Below are 14,808 nucleotides of genomic sequence, written 5' to 3' on the forward strand. Positions count from 1 at the left end.
GCCCACTACCTGGCAATTAGTGGCACCTGGTTGCCTCATTTCAGTACAGGCTATGGCAGCATTTGAAAGCCGAGTGTGGCCCACACAGCACTCTTTTTGCCCTTGTCACCCCAATCCCTTTCCTGCCCTTCACCCTCAGGAGGGGGACCTCAGGGGTGGCTCACAGCATCCCTGTGCCATGAGAGGGCATGTCAAGCCTGAAGATCGTGTCACACAAAATTGCAATCAGCCAAGTAGAGCTCACAAGAGATAGGATATACTGAGAAGGGTGGGTTAGTGGGGAAAACACACTCAGGCCATCCTCAGACTGCTACACACTCAGATGATTGTCAGGAGATCTGAAAGGTCTCTGGGAAGACAGAGGCTTTGTAGAGAGCAGGCTTGCAGCTTCCCAAGTCCCACAGTGGTGATTCTTCTCATAGCCAGAGCCCATTGTTTTGAGATGCTTGGGTCTATGTTCAGCTCTTCAAGTTGAGCTTTCAGTTCCTGGACTGCATAGTGCTGGGAGGTATCACTGTCCCACAAAAGGTCCACCATCCTGTTGTTTTTCTGGTTTCTTACTTGCCTGCTTTTTTTTTTTTTTTTTTGTCTTCATTTTGCTTCAAGTGATTTTTTTCCAGTTCCCAAGGCTGCACTTTTTCAAGTACTAGTTCCCACCCCTAATTAAAGAAAACTTTCCAGTCCATACCTACCTCTTCAAGATGGTAGCTGACCATCTTCCTGTTAGCTCAGCCTTGAATGCCACATCCTAGCATCCCACGAGGGCCACCTGGTCCCAAGCTTGGGTTAACCCAGCAGCCTCTTGTGGCAAGATGAAAATACACCTGACGACCCCACTCCTGAGACCTGACATGATTTGTGTAAGACCCTGTTAGCCTAAGGCCTCTTAGCAGGGGAACAATTGTAATATATGGGGTCATTAATGCCATGGCCAGGCTGTTTGGGACCCTGGCCTTCTCAATACACACCCTGTCCCATATGCAACCTCCCAGTGCACCCATGCAGAGCACCATGCAGCATCACACAAAGGCCACCAACCTGCCAAAAAGCCCCTCAGCCCCTATTTCCCCCACCCCCAGACAGCTGACAGATGCAAAGATATAACAGTGGTGTGCATAGCAATTGTGGTTAAATTTTATTGTTTTTTTGTTGTTTTGTTTTTTGTTTGATTTTTTTTTAACCCATATTATTGTTATAATACAAAATATACAGACTGGAGATGCCAAGCGGGTTGTGGGTCACCATGCCCCAGAGCCAGGGGTCACACCATGCGACCTGCAGCGTGAGGGAGGAGGCGGCATCTGCTCCATGTGGTGGGGTAAGATGGGTGCCCCAGAGACCCTGGAAGGAGGGAGGATGGAGAGAAGGAGACAGGAGGGGTAAGGGTCGGGATACCTGCCCTCCCACCCTTGGGAGACTGCAAGTGGGAGCTCAGCCCCACAGCAAATCCAGGAACAGGACTGAGATGAATAATGTGTTGAATGAACCTAAAAAAACACCATACCTGCAGGAGCTGGGCCAGGGATGGTCCTACCAGGGAGCAGCCCCGTGACTTTGGCTCGAGGTCCTGATGGGGGATTCTAATGGATCCAACACCAGGGACTCAGCCAGGATCTGGGGCCTGGTCCAGTATGAGTACTGGTCTTGCTCACCCCATCCCCACTGATCTCAGACACTGTAGCTCAGGCCAGCCCTGATTACCCTTGAATGCTAAGGATGCAGAGGCTCCAGCAGCAGGGCCAGGGGCTGCTGGGGCTGGGTCCATCCCCAGTTTCTGTGATATCGCAGAGAGGGGCTTCTGTGGTTAGTATGGGGTCATCAGCCCATGGGCATCACTGTGCCAGCTATGACTCAGGGTTAGGTGAGCAGGACAGGCCTGCCTGCACACACCCTGCTCTGAGGAGCTGGTGGTGACAAAGATGTGGGGTGCACCAGGGTGCTGACTCCATAGCTGGGGTCCCAAGCAGGGTCTCACATGGCCATGCCAGGAGAAAAGGCTGAGCCTATGCTGCCCCAAAGTGACCCTCAAGCCCACCAGCAGCACAGCAATGACTTCTGGTCAGCCCCAGCCTTGGCTTTCTCCCCAGGGAGCTGCCAGCTCAGCTGTGCTTCCACCACAGAGCTATTCCTGTAGGGACAACTCTCTGCTCCATTGCTCATTCCCAGGCTCCCCTGGCAGCAGGTGGCCTGGGATGGACCGGGGAAGGTCAAGCAGCAAACAATGTTGGGAGCATGGCTGTGAGGCCCAAGGGCCAGGATGGCCTCCAGAGCTCAGCACACCTCTCTCCTTCATGTGTCACCATATTCTGGTGCCATATTCTGGTGCTGCCATATTCTGGCAGCTTTGACCTCGGGGACTAGCGGGAAAGATGTCTCTCCATAGAAGCATCAAAATGAGTCCCTGAGATTCCCTGTGTGCCAGCACCTGGAACTCATGCAACAGGGGCTGAGGCTGCAACTCTCCCAGCATCCCAACATCCTCCGTCCTGAGGGACCACTGCCCTCAGGGTCCCTTCAGATTTTTCAGGAGCATCAGGATCCCTTCAGCCTCCCTTCTCCCCATGTCAGGATTGGCCTCCTAGGACTAACCAGGTCCTCTGTGATCAGGGGCTGCTTCCCACAGTTCATGCAGTGATGAACCCTGTGCTACTGCCTTCTCTAGACACAGCCCCCCTGCCCACTCTCTGGCCAGGGGCTGGCAAGGTGGGCGACATGCTGGACACACTCCCCACAGCAGGGCATGGCTGGGGCAGGGGAGGAAGCTGAGGCACTGGTGCCCGTTGCAAGACTTTATTGGTTTCTAGACAGCATTGCCAGAGGGTTTGGGCTGGAGCCAGTGCTGCGGGCTCAGGAGGCTGGGGAGGGCCAGGGGTTGGGGAGCCATGGGTGCACAGGGTGCTCTGCATGGGGGAAGCCTCTATTGCAGCCCAAGGCTGTGGCTTTCCTACTGGGACCAGGTGCAGGAAGATCCATCCAGGCTAAATGCTCGCCCTGTGCCAGCCATGCCCACGCTCCCACATCCAGGAGCACCTGCTTGGGATCCCCCAAGGAAAGCAGACCCAGCCCAGAAGGAAGATCCTGATGCCAACTGCATCTCAGGGAAGGGAGGCCCCTTCCTGCAAGGGTGTCTGTGCAGCTGGCGGAGGGGAGGCTCGAAGGAAAAGTCGAGAGAGAAGCAGGTTCTGGGCCTGGTGGCAAGAGAGCTCAGCTGGAGGCAGGTCCGAAAGCTAAATCACATTGTCGAAGAGCTGCATGGACCGCATGATGTTCTCGTCCTGTGGGGAGGAAGTGGGAAGTGGGCAAGTTGGCCATGGAACAGCAGTCTGGGCGGCTCCCCCCAAACTTGGCTTTACCCTCATGGCAGCTCTGACCCACGGGACAAGAGTCTCAGGAATTACAGGCAGTTTCTAAGCCCTACTGGGGTGAATAGCTCTCCTTATTTGCACAAGGATGTCAGTACAGATAGAGTTCCCAAAGCTGAATCCCAGCCTTGCCCCTGGGAGTTCTGCCTTCACCTCCTCTCTGTCAGGAGGGCAATGGGGAAATGGGGGTCCTTGCAGGACAGGGAGGTGGCCCAGCCCCAAAGCAGAGCTTGTGATGGCTTTACCTTCTGGCAGGACTCCAAGAATTCCTCGATTGTCACCACGCCATCCTTGTTTCGGTCCATTTTCTGCAGACAAACACAGCTCAGGGGGCATGGCAAGGACAAATGTAGTCCCAGGGAGAGCCCAGCCCACCCTCTGCCCAGGCCCTGCAGGGCTGGACAAAACACACCCCTGCCCCAGCCATCCCCAGGCACCCATCAGGACCAGGATGGCTTCTTTTCTTCAGCACAGCCCTGCTTTGTCCCCAGTGTGGGGTGTTTTCTTCTGCACCATGCCAGGTTTTGGGCAGCCACAAGCTCTGTGTTGGAGCTCTGCTTCCCCAGGATTTGCTCAGCTCACCTGGAAGAAGTTCTCCACGTGCTCCCGGGGTGCTTCCTCCCGCATGGCTGGGTAGGTGTATTTGCCCATCATGTCATAGATGGACTTCATGATGTCCAGCATTTCCTGAAGGGAAGGGGAATGGAGTTGCAGAATCAATATGGGGCTCTGTGTCTGCCTGGTCCTCAATCCAAACCTTTTTCTTGATACTCCTGAAAAATCTCTGGGGTGCTCAGGTGTGTTCCTGCCAGCTCCATGAACAGTGTGGGGCTGTGTGTGTGTCTGCATGTGTGATGGAGACCCAAAGCAGCACACCTCTTACCTTCCCTGCAACCCAGAAACACACCAGTGCCAGTGGGCCAGGAGGGACCTGTGTGTAAAACTGAGCTCAGTAAATATTGACACTCAGCTATCCTTCAGAGCTCAGCCAATGTCCCTGAATCCTACCCTCGACCCTGCCTGAGGGAAACATGCACTGGCCCTAGGGTACCACCCTGGATTCCCCGTTCCCACCTCTTTGGTGATGCAGCCATCTTTGTTCAGGTCGTAGAGGTTGAAGGCCCAGTTCAGGCGATCATCAATGGTGCCCCGCAAGATGATGGACAGCCCAGACACAAAGTCCTGAAAGGATGGACAAGGCAGGAAGAGAGGAATTAAGGCCACAAGGGTTTCATGGACACAGAGGGCACAGCCTTGCTTGTCCCTCTCACAGAGGGAGAATTCAGCCCCAAAGCAGATGTGCCCCAAGGCTAGGCTGACAAGAAGAAAGTTGAGTATAAAAAAAAGCCCGGGGACAATGGGTTGCTTGTCCCCAAATATGTCCTGCACTAGTTCCTTGGATCACAGCACCCAACAGGACTCATTTTTTCAGCCAAATCCTGAAGAAGACCCAGCCAAGGCTGCGCCTGTCAGTCTGGCTACCTGTAAGACACTAGTCAGAAAATACAGAAAACCCCCTTCATTATGGCATTTCACTATTTTTCCATGTCTCTGGAAATTTAATAAACTCCATCAGCTGCTGCAAAGCTCTGCATCCATTTGCAACAGCAATGCTTCTTAGCCCAGCCCATGGCAGCTGATGGGACATGCCCTTCTTACCCCACTGTCATCCCCTTCTCAGCCACAGCTCACCTCGAAGCTGACAGAGCCATCGTGGTCAGTGTCGAAGGCATTGAAGAGGAAGGTGGCATAGGTGCTGGAATCTGGCAAAAGGTGGACAGTGTGAGAGGATGTTATGTGACACCCCCCACACCCTGCAAAGGCGCCCATGCAGGGCACGGGCACTTACCTCCCTGTGGGAAGAACTGTGAGTAGATCTGCTTGAAGTTTTCTTCATTGACAATGCCACTTGGGCACTCCTGTCAGGGCAAGCCATGGTGTCACCTCCACATTGAGGAGAGGGGCTGAGCACCCCCTTAAATCCCTGCAGCTCCTTTGCCTTGCCCCCTAGCCCTGTGCTGCCTCGTGGAGTGGATGGTAAGGCTGCTTTGGAGCATCTCCCTGATTTCATGGGCTGCACCCCTTGTTGGAGGGACTCTGCATCCCAGGCACCCAGGGAAGGGGCTCTCCACATCCAAGGGATGGAGCACAGGATCAGGTCTCCCCACTGATATCCCTAGAGGTGGGATCAGGCCATAGGCTGAGATAAACTTCAACCTCAAGGTCCCAAAAGCATTTGCAAACCCCAGGGCACCTGTGGGTGTGAAGCATGCTCCAAGGTGGACATGGCAGCAGAGGCTAGTGAAGCTGGTTGAGGGGTACTCACATTCTTGAAACCTCGGTACAGGACCTGCAGCTCTTTTCGGGTGAACTTGGTCTGCTCCTGGAGCTGCTCCAGCCCTTCGGGGCGGTGGCAGACGGTGGAGAGCTCAAACTCATCCTCAACGCTGTCTGCAAGGAACCCAGGGGAAGAGAAAGTAGCTGAGGCCAGCACCATCCTTCCCTGCCATGCCAGGAGAGGCACCTTGTGCAGCACACCACATCCTCCCACACCTGTCCAGGGTGACACATTTTTGGGGTGCCCTACTCAGCTTAAGTTTGGTCTATACCAGCAGGGGACACTCAGAAACACCCTAGAGGCAGACTGACACTGAGCAACAGCCCCCCAGCCTCCAGTACAACCCAGATTGGGAAGAAAGGGGGTGTGAAACCTCGCCAGTGCTGAGTTTCCCCCTGCCTGTCCTCCTCCTTCCAGGACAGGTGTCTGCCCTCTGGAACTGAGACTCTGGACAACCAGTAAGTCTGTGCTGCATCAGGGCTCATGTCCAGCAGGAGAGCTGCCTCCCAGAAATCCACAGCCCCAAATGCCCTACCCCTGATTAGACCCCATTCTGCCCACTGTATCTCTCCTTCACTGATGGCTTCTCCCCACCATCTGGCAAGCCACATGACCCCTGCTTACAGCAGCCAGCACCCCCAGATCCCACGACAAAGAAGGGGGCTGTAGCCCCACAGCAGGTACCCCCCTCTCTGTGAAGGGCTTTAGCCCCTGTTCCTTCATACTCACCTCTTCTCCCCAGGGGAATCAGCTGGGGTCAGACTCACCAAGGGGCCAAGTACACCCAGTGCAGGGGGGTATGGGGCTCTGGGCAGCTCTGCACTCACTCTCTGCTTGGTCCCTCTCACCCCCCATCACACCTCCATCTCCAAACCAACACTGAGCTTTGAGCAACAACCGCCCCAGCCCTTAAACCAGTGCCAGGAGAGTCCTGCTGCCCCAAGCCATCCTCGAAGCAGGTCTCGTCACTGTGCACCCTGTGGGAGCTGCTCTTGGGAGCTGGAGAGGGAAAAAACCAGCCTGGAAGCAGGCAAGAACAGAGGTGGGTGCAGAGCCCATCGGATCGGACTCCTCTGGGGCAGCACTGATCCTTGACAAACCCAAACCCAGGGCAGGGGTATGGTGTAGGCATCCCCTTCCAGCGGGCAGGGCCGGGCAGAGGGCAGGCAGCAGCACCACCGGGGACACACACACACAAAGGCAAGAAGAAGCACTTGCTTTCGCTGAGCGAGGGGATGGATTTGGGCCGGCAGCAGGGCAGCAGTTTGAGGAATCGCTGCTTCAGAGCTTTTTTAGTTTGGCCCGGCGGGTTGCCTGGAAGAAAGAAGGAGTCACCAAGCAGAAGAAGAGTTAACAGAGCAGTGGCTCTCCCTCCCAGCAAGCAGCAGGGTTGGGCACCCGGCGAGGGGTGAGCGGGGCTGGAGGCAGCACATGCAGTGTGAGGAGCAGGAAGGCAAAGCCCAACCCAGGCTCTGGTTCACCTTTCTGCTTCATCCCAGGACAAACTCGCCCCTCTTTGGGAAGGATGGGGATGGCAAAGGGGCAACTCTGCTGGGCTACCCACACCCAGAACCTCTGCACCCCTCATGGAGGCATGCTGGGCTGTGCCAGAGACACCCAGAAGCCCAGAGAGGAAAGAGATGGCAGGGCTGGACTCTGCCTTGAGGCCAAATATCTGCTCCCTGGGAACACAACCCACCCACCGTTGGGCTGTGAAGGGAAACAGGGCAGGATGGAGCCCAACAAATAGCCTGTGGCTGAGCTGGGGTGTTGCATCCTTCCCAGAGCTTGGGGTTGGTTTGATCCTGCTGACCCCCGACAGCTGAACGCGTAGCATGAACAGAACCCAGCCATGCAGCCCAGACTGCAGCATGCACCCCAAGCCCAGGGGCCTGCTTTGAGATAGCCAGCCCTTAGGGCTTTGCCTCAGCCAGGCTATGGGGCAGGGTGAAGGGGTCCCCACTTTAGTCTGTCTGACAGCCATGAATTCCAAGTGGCCCTGCATTAATAATATCAGGGCTCCTCACTGCACAGACTCCCCCACCACCCCCTAAACCCCCATCCTGACCCCAATGGCTTTGCTCAGCCCCATCTCTCCCAGCTGGCATTGCCCCATGGCTGCAGACCCCCTTCCTCTCCACAGGGCCCCACAGTGCCTCAAGCCAGCAAACTCAGCAGAGGACTAACACCACAGGCAGGGAGGGAAGGAAGAGAAGGGGATGAAAGCTGTGCTGAGCTCCAGCCTCCAGAGGCAGCAGTGTTGGGCACCAATGGGATGAAAGGTGCAAAGTCCCTCTGGAGCTCTGCTGACACCATGTTTGCTTCCAGCACCCTGGACATCTGCAAGCAGCAGGTCATGATTCCTGTGCCTCCAAGCTCTGGTTTTGGGGTTCTTCCTCGTGGGGGCCAGCAGATGGAGTTTCTCCAGCAACTTCTCAGCCTTGTGGGGCTGAGCTGAGCCCCAGATGCTGGAGAAATTGTGCTGCATGATACTCAGCTCCAGGAGAGGGCCATGGGTCTGCACCTAGCAGCCTGTGCTAGGCAGGACAGTCCCCAAGTGCCCACAGGTAGGACTTTGAACCCTTTGAGCTCATGCCGAGGCAGCAGAGTGGGGCAGGCAGCTGCATCACTCAGGGACAGTGTAGAACAGCTACAAGAGGTCATTGTCCCAGCAGGACATCACATATAGTCACTCAGAGAGGACACACTTGTCCTCAGGGAGCTGGCATCCACAGCAGGGTGCCATTGACATGCAAATGAGTAGGGATGCACAAATGGGGTGGCAGGGTCACAGGTAAGGACCAGGATCTTGGCACTGCCAGGACAGCACAACCTGGATCCTGTCTGCTCCAGGACAGCACAACCTGGATCCTGTCTGCTCCAGGGTTTGAAGGCAGGTGAAGAAAGAGGTTTTCTCCTTCCTAGAAGCAGGTATAAAACAAGTTTTGGGCCCAGCTGCTTTTCCAGGGCTTGAATTTGCAGAGAGAAAGGGAAATTGCACCTTTCAGCCTTCCAAGCATGTTTTGGGGCCAGGTCCCTCTGGCAGAGCTGAGTTGTAGGAACAGACCTGGGAGGCAGGAGCAGCCCCTTCACCCAGGGGTAAGGAACAGAGTGGGCAAAGCAACACCCAGTGCCAGGGTGATGGACCAAGGGAGAGAGCAGGGTGAGAGGGAAACCACACAGCAAAAGAGATGCAACAGAGAATAAACTGTGGTTGGACTCACAGGGGCAGTAGGTATAGGCACGTGCAGTAGGTCAGGTCAGGTGCAAGTTACACTTTAGTTTGTTATAAAGAAGGAGAAAGAAAAAAAATATAAAATAAAGAACATGGACATTTTCTTAAGGAGGAAACTGAAAAGGGCCAAATTCCAGGGGCCCCCAGGGGAAGGGAAGGAGCACGTTCAGCACATGCAGCTTAACAACAGGAGAGGGGTGACCAGGGCTGGGTTTTTGCTGTCCTGGCTTTGGTGTACTCAAGGGCACTGCTGAGGAGCACATACTGGCCCCTTTCTTTCCCTAGCTTCGAAATTACAAACAACTCTGGGGGCTCCCTGGGCCCCTCCTTGCTGGGAACCAGATCTGCCCAAAGACAGGGAATGGAGCACGGCCACGTGTTGCCCCACTGGGAACATGGGAAGTTTGAAGCACTAAGTTCTGTCCCTGCCAGCAACAGCTCCTCTTTCAGATATGCTCTTCCCTCCACCCCCCTGCAAGAGCCACCAAGCACCTATCATGCAACAAACCAACAGAAAGAGCTGGCAGTGATTTCTCTGCAGTGGGAGGTCTGCCGGGGTAAGCGGCTTGTCCATTCCCATGCATCACTCCATAGCCCAGGGACTTTGAAACACACACACACAAACCAAGGCTCTAACCTTGGGGAAAACCAAAAGGGAAAAGGATTTCCCACTCCCACCTCCACATGATGTTGAAATGAATCCTGGAGGTTGCTGGATACTGGCTCTGAAGAGACCCACAGTGGGTGGATCTCTGACCCCACCAGTGACTGCCACCAGGATAGCCATGGAACACTTTGTATTGAGTCACCAGCAGCTCATATGTCCTTGGGGGCTGGATCCAGCCAGTGCCACCATGTCAGGAGAAAACATATGGCTGGGCTGACACCCCAACTTTCCAGGGAGGACCCAAGCCTGGGCTGCTCTGTGGTCTCCACAGAGAGAAAGAAGGAGCCAGGGTCAGCATGATGCATAACCACTTCCCTGTCCTCCCCATAGAGCTACAGCCACCAGTCCCCTCCCAGTGGCAGCTGGCTGGGGAGACCAGTCCACCTCTTCCACAGCACCCTCCTGCTAGCAAAGACCCCACAGTAACAAACCAGCAGGCAGTGCCAAAACTCCCCCCTCACTCTCAGTAACCCATCAATAAATGCATTGTCATGCATCCCACAGTGGTGAGACCCCCTCAGCATCCCCCGCTGAACACCCAGATATGACACTACTTCAGGATGGGAACAGAGCACCAGCAGCCACAGGGGGTGTCATGCAGCTTCCACAGCCCCTGCTTGGCCCTCTGGAGCAGCATGAGGTCATCTGGGAGGTCAGGAGGAGCTGGTACCCCAGAGATGATCTACCCCTGCCCTAGAAGCAGGCTTTGGACAGTGGAAGGCAGGTGGGGAGGAGGACCCTCTGCCATTTCAGATAGCTGGGCTGAGAAGATGGGGGGTGAATCCTGGCCAGAGTAGGGGGACAAGCCAGAAGAAGGCATAGGACAGGCCCAGGGGAGTAAAGGGAAGGGCCAGTGGTCACCAGAATATGCTTGTTTCAGTAGAAGAACCTCCACATCCTCTCAAAACATCACCTTTTCCTGGGAGGCCAGAGATATGTCCCCAGGCTCCCCCAACCAGGCCATGACTCTGGGTTCACCCAGGCAGTGATGCTGAGCCCAGCTGCACCTATAAACTGTGGTTCATGAGCATCCCTGTGGAGGGGTCAGCTCCAAGCAGGTTCACTGACCCCCAAGTCTGCTCTCCCTCCACAGCAGCCAGCCTTGACAAATGCCACCTCCTGCTCCTGGGGACCACAGCTCTCCAGAGTTTTCAATGAAGGTCATTGTGAGGAACAGACAGTGAGTTCCCCCAGACAGCCCAGGGGGGTCAGGATGGGTCCTGCCAGCAGCAGCTCTGCAAATGAGCCTCATCAGTCAACAGTGACAGAGCTGAGTGTAAGGTGGCCAAGGTGCCTGCAGCAGCCACTGGGGTCAGACAGTCATCCATTAGGGGAAAGAAACCAGAGGTGGGATTTCCCAAGGTGGGGAACAGATAGAGACCCCCCTATTCTGGGGGTGGCACAGGGGCAGCCTCAGCCCAGACATCCCAGAGCCAGCAGGGCTAAAGGAGTTGGGAGCAGCTTGAGGCCTGCAGTTCGAGGGATGGCAGAGACTCAGTAATGGGATGATCATGGATGCCAGAGAGGGAACAGTGTCTGGATGACCCCTTTGCCAAGCAGGCCCTGACGGGAGAGAGGGGCATGGGCCAGGAGGGGCTGCAGAGCAGGGCTCATAGCAGTGCTATACCATTCCCACCCCCAACCTGTGACAGTGCTTCCAGACAACCTGGCTGTTCCCAGAGGAGGTGTTGGCAGAATAATAATTTCTCAGGCCACACAAAATGTTGCAACCAGGGAATGGGGCAGGATGAAAGTGTCAAGGGAGAGGAGTTCAGGGGCTCCTCAAATAGAGCAGGTAACACTGCGAGACCAGCACAGCCATGTGCATCACCCTGCTGCAAAATCCACACATGGGACACAACCTGCCCTGTCCCTTCCAGCACCTCCATGGCAGGGACACCTCTAGCAGCAGGAACCAGTGCATTCAATGTCCCAGAGGAGCTACCCAGAAATGCCCCAGCAAAGCAGCAGCTTCTCTTGGCTGTAGGCACCATGTCCTGCAAGAGACCTGTTGCTCTGCATACCCATTACCCAGATGCCATCCATATCCCCCCAGTAAGGCACAGGGAAAAAACCTTGACATACCTCAAACGCAGCCCAGTCAGATCCCAGAGAGCCCAGACATAAAGGGGTTGTAAGCACCTCCTGGGCACAGCACATTTCTCCCTTCCCACTGTTCAGACACTAATTGCTCCTCTTATCACTCCTATCTGCACATCCTTCCATCACAGCTCCTAGGTGTGCTTCCTGGGAGGACACAATCTACAGCCCCTTCAGCTCACAGTACCCCCAGCACCAGTCAGGAGGAAGAGGGAATGGGGGCAAACACACTTCATACCACACCCATGCGAAGTCTGTCAGCAGTCCTTGTCTGAGCTGGGACTGTCTGTGGCACAGGAAGACAGCCAAAGGAGACAAGACAGCAGCACTATGCATCTCTCTGCACTTTTGCCCTCAGCAGGCACAACCAACAGGCCATACATTCTGACATGTTCTGGCTCCTCTTTCCTGGCCACAGCCCTGTCCTCAGCACCCACCTGCCAACCCAAGGAGCTCAGCATTCACAGCAGCCCTTTACACCCCCAAATCTGGCAGAGCCCCACAGGGAGGGCAAAGGGACCAAGGGCTCTGGCCTCTTTTAGCCATGCTCCCCTCCACCAGTTACTGAGGCAGTGGGGAAAGCTTTCCCCTGCAGGGTGCAGTACCCCACATCCAGCTCCCACAGCCTTTTTTCCCACCACCTGACAAACCCCAGCCCTCTGTATCCCAATGCCCTCAGACTCCCAGCAACGCCAGATAGTCCCAGTCCCCCCAGCACCCCACATATCCATGCACCCCGATGCCTATAGTTCCAGATACCTGCCACCCTAATGCTCCCAGACACCCCTAGCATCCTGCACCCCAATATTCCACATTCCTATGTCCTCAGATAACCCTGATATCCGTGATACCCCTGTAACACCGTGCCTGCCCAAGCACCCAAACACTCTCAAACATCCCCAGACACTCTCACCTTTCCAACTCCCAAGTGCTTTCAGACACCCTAGACACCCTCCCACTCTAATACTCTCCTTCCTCCAAATGCCCCCAAACACACTCATCCTTCCAAACATCCCCCAAGCACTTTGTAGCCCCTGGGACAGGAGGTGAGGAGCACTTCTACCACAACATCGCCATTCCTTTGCAACCACCTCCCCGTCCTTGTCCCCATCCCTGTCCCACCTCTCCTGGCCAGGTCAATGATGCCCAAGGCATGGAGTAGCTTGGAGCTGGAGATGAGCAGCAGGTTGATGCCCACCGTTAGCAGCCCCTATGGACCTCAGGGTGCCCCAGCAACTGACATCCCCCAGACACACAGCTCCTGCAGGCAGCTTGTCTGGCAGCAACAGACACAGCAAGGGAGAAGGGAGGGCAGAGGAGGAGACGTCTACCTTGTCCCTCACTCTTCCCACCCTGGAACCCTCTGGGATCTTTTGGAGCACTCAAGCTGCAAGAGAGGAGGGAGCCTGTGCATCTGCCCAAGAGACTTAGGCAACAGCTCTCACCCTTGCACCTACACAACCTGGCACAGACACCCCATAGAACTGGAAACTGTGGAGAGGTGAGGAGCTGGTGCCAGTGGGTGTGTGGAGGAGATTCAGCTGTACACAGCTCCTCATCCCAACACCACCGCTTTGTGGCACCAAACCTGGAGCCAAGCCATGAGCTCATTACTGACTGCCCCCTAGGGCACTGCTGCCACCCAGCCAAGGGACAAACCCTGCCCAAGACAGCCCCTCTGCCCCAGCCCAAACCAAACCAAACCTGTTCACCCAGCAGTGTCCCTACCTGGTGTGCGCCCACAGCACAAGGAACTCCCTGCCTCAGAGCTCAGCCTTGTCTACCAGACACCTCCAGGGACCCTCACCTCTTCCCTCTTCACCTCCTAGGGGAACATCTGCACCTCTCCATACCAGCAAGTCAGTCACAGTCACATGCAAGATGGAGCACGGTGAGGCTGCCAGACAGTGTAGAATCTCCCCACAGAGCACCTGAAGCCCTGCCTTGTGGGCAGCATGGCAGAGATCCCAGCCTGGCAGCTGTGGTTATTAGAAAGTCTCTTGGAGCTGGTTTTCTATACATCTCTCACTGAAAAGCTGCTTCACATTTGGCCACCAGCACAGCAAGCCCCAGGGCAGGCACTTGTGGGGAATGAGACATTCCCCTGCTTTCTTTGAGGGGACACTGCAGCCAAGCACGGATGGCACACAAGACCTTCTGCCTGCACTCTGGGGACGCAACCCCATAGAGCCCTGGCTAGGGCACCTCTACTCCCACTGGTGCCCAGTCCTGGGGTCTAATCCTGTCCCTCACTGGGGAGAGATGATGGAGACCACATTGAGATCTCACAGCATCCTGCAGCCCAACATGACCCCGTGCTAGAGAACCCCAAGCGAGCCTCTCTCATTGGACTCTGAGGTTTCGTCCTCCACCATCAGAGAAGGGCTGCAAAGAAGGGTTGTGTCAACAGGTTCCCTTGCTCTCTAGCTTTGCTGCTTTTCCTCCACTCTGTGATTTCCTCACTTCCTGTGTGGCTGAGCAACCTCTCTAACCCTCCATTCACTGGTTCAGAGCCTGTCTCTGGGCCAGGATGCAGCAAATGGGGTCCCTGCTCCATGTCCAGCTGGGTCCCCTTGCTCCTCTCTTCAGGCACATCAGCAACAGAAAGAGCAAGGCAGGCCAGAGGGAACTGGGAGAGAAGAAATGTGAAAAGTGATTAACATGAGGCCGGAGGGATAAGAGATTCAACAAGCTAATTATGTCTGGCTGGGCTGAGTGGGACGTGACACCGTGCAGTGGCAGAGCCAGAGGTGTGTGTGCCACAGGTGCTGTGGTCCTTGGAGAGCTTGATACTGAGAGATCTGCCCTACTCTGGCCCCAGCTACAGAGGTCACAGCCAAAGGGACCAAGGCCAAGTCACCTTCTTCCCCGGCTGCATGCTCTCCATGCAAGGAGCCCATCACAGCCCATCCTGTGTCCACAGCACTGATCAGGGCTGACATCCCTGGGTGTAGAACATGTGGAAGATGCTCCACAGAAAGGAGCGTAGAGTCCCCAGGAGAACTTCCTCAAGACCCCAGTGCTGGCAGGATGCAGCCCAGCTACAGCATAGCTCAGATTGTAAAGCTATGCAGGGATTCAAACTCAGAGCCTGGCCACGGCTACC

The 14,808-nt window shown here is 55.6% G+C and overlaps 1 protein-coding gene across 7 annotated transcripts in view; it reads right to left on the reverse strand.

Annotated features, from left to right (window-relative positions):
- Positions 1–1,107: 1,107 nt before the first annotated feature.
- The window catches only part of KCNIP2 (potassium voltage-gated channel interacting protein 2), a 46,187-nt gene continuing 32,486 nt past the window's right edge, over positions 1,108–14,808 (reverse strand). For 5 of the 7 annotated variants that reach the window (XM_071748480.1, XM_071748481.1, XM_071748479.1 and 2 more), the window contains exons 2-8: positions 5,689–5,813; positions 5,212–5,281; positions 5,055–5,125; positions 4,437–4,544; positions 3,945–4,049; positions 3,608–3,670; positions 1,108–3,275 (exon numbers count right to left, since the gene is read on the reverse strand). In XM_071748480.1, coding sequence (XP_071604581.1) covers positions 3,228–3,275; positions 3,608–3,670; positions 3,945–4,049; positions 4,437–4,544; positions 5,055–5,125; positions 5,212–5,281; positions 5,689–5,813 — 590 coding nt within the window. In that variant the 3' untranslated portion in view covers positions 1,108–3,227. Of the gene's footprint in view, positions 3,276–3,607; positions 3,671–3,944; positions 4,050–4,436; positions 4,545–5,054; positions 5,126–5,211; positions 5,282–5,688; positions 5,814–6,918; positions 7,015–14,808 lie in introns of all 7 variants that reach the window. The other 2 variants (XM_071748476.1, XM_071748477.1) reach the window with 1 other exon arrangement.

The sequence above is a fragment of the Heliangelus exortis genome, chromosome 7 (assembly GCF_036169615.1).
Source record: "Heliangelus exortis chromosome 7, bHelExo1.hap1, whole genome shotgun sequence".
Classification (NCBI taxonomy): Eukaryota; Metazoa; Chordata; class Aves; order Apodiformes; family Trochilidae; genus Heliangelus; species Heliangelus exortis.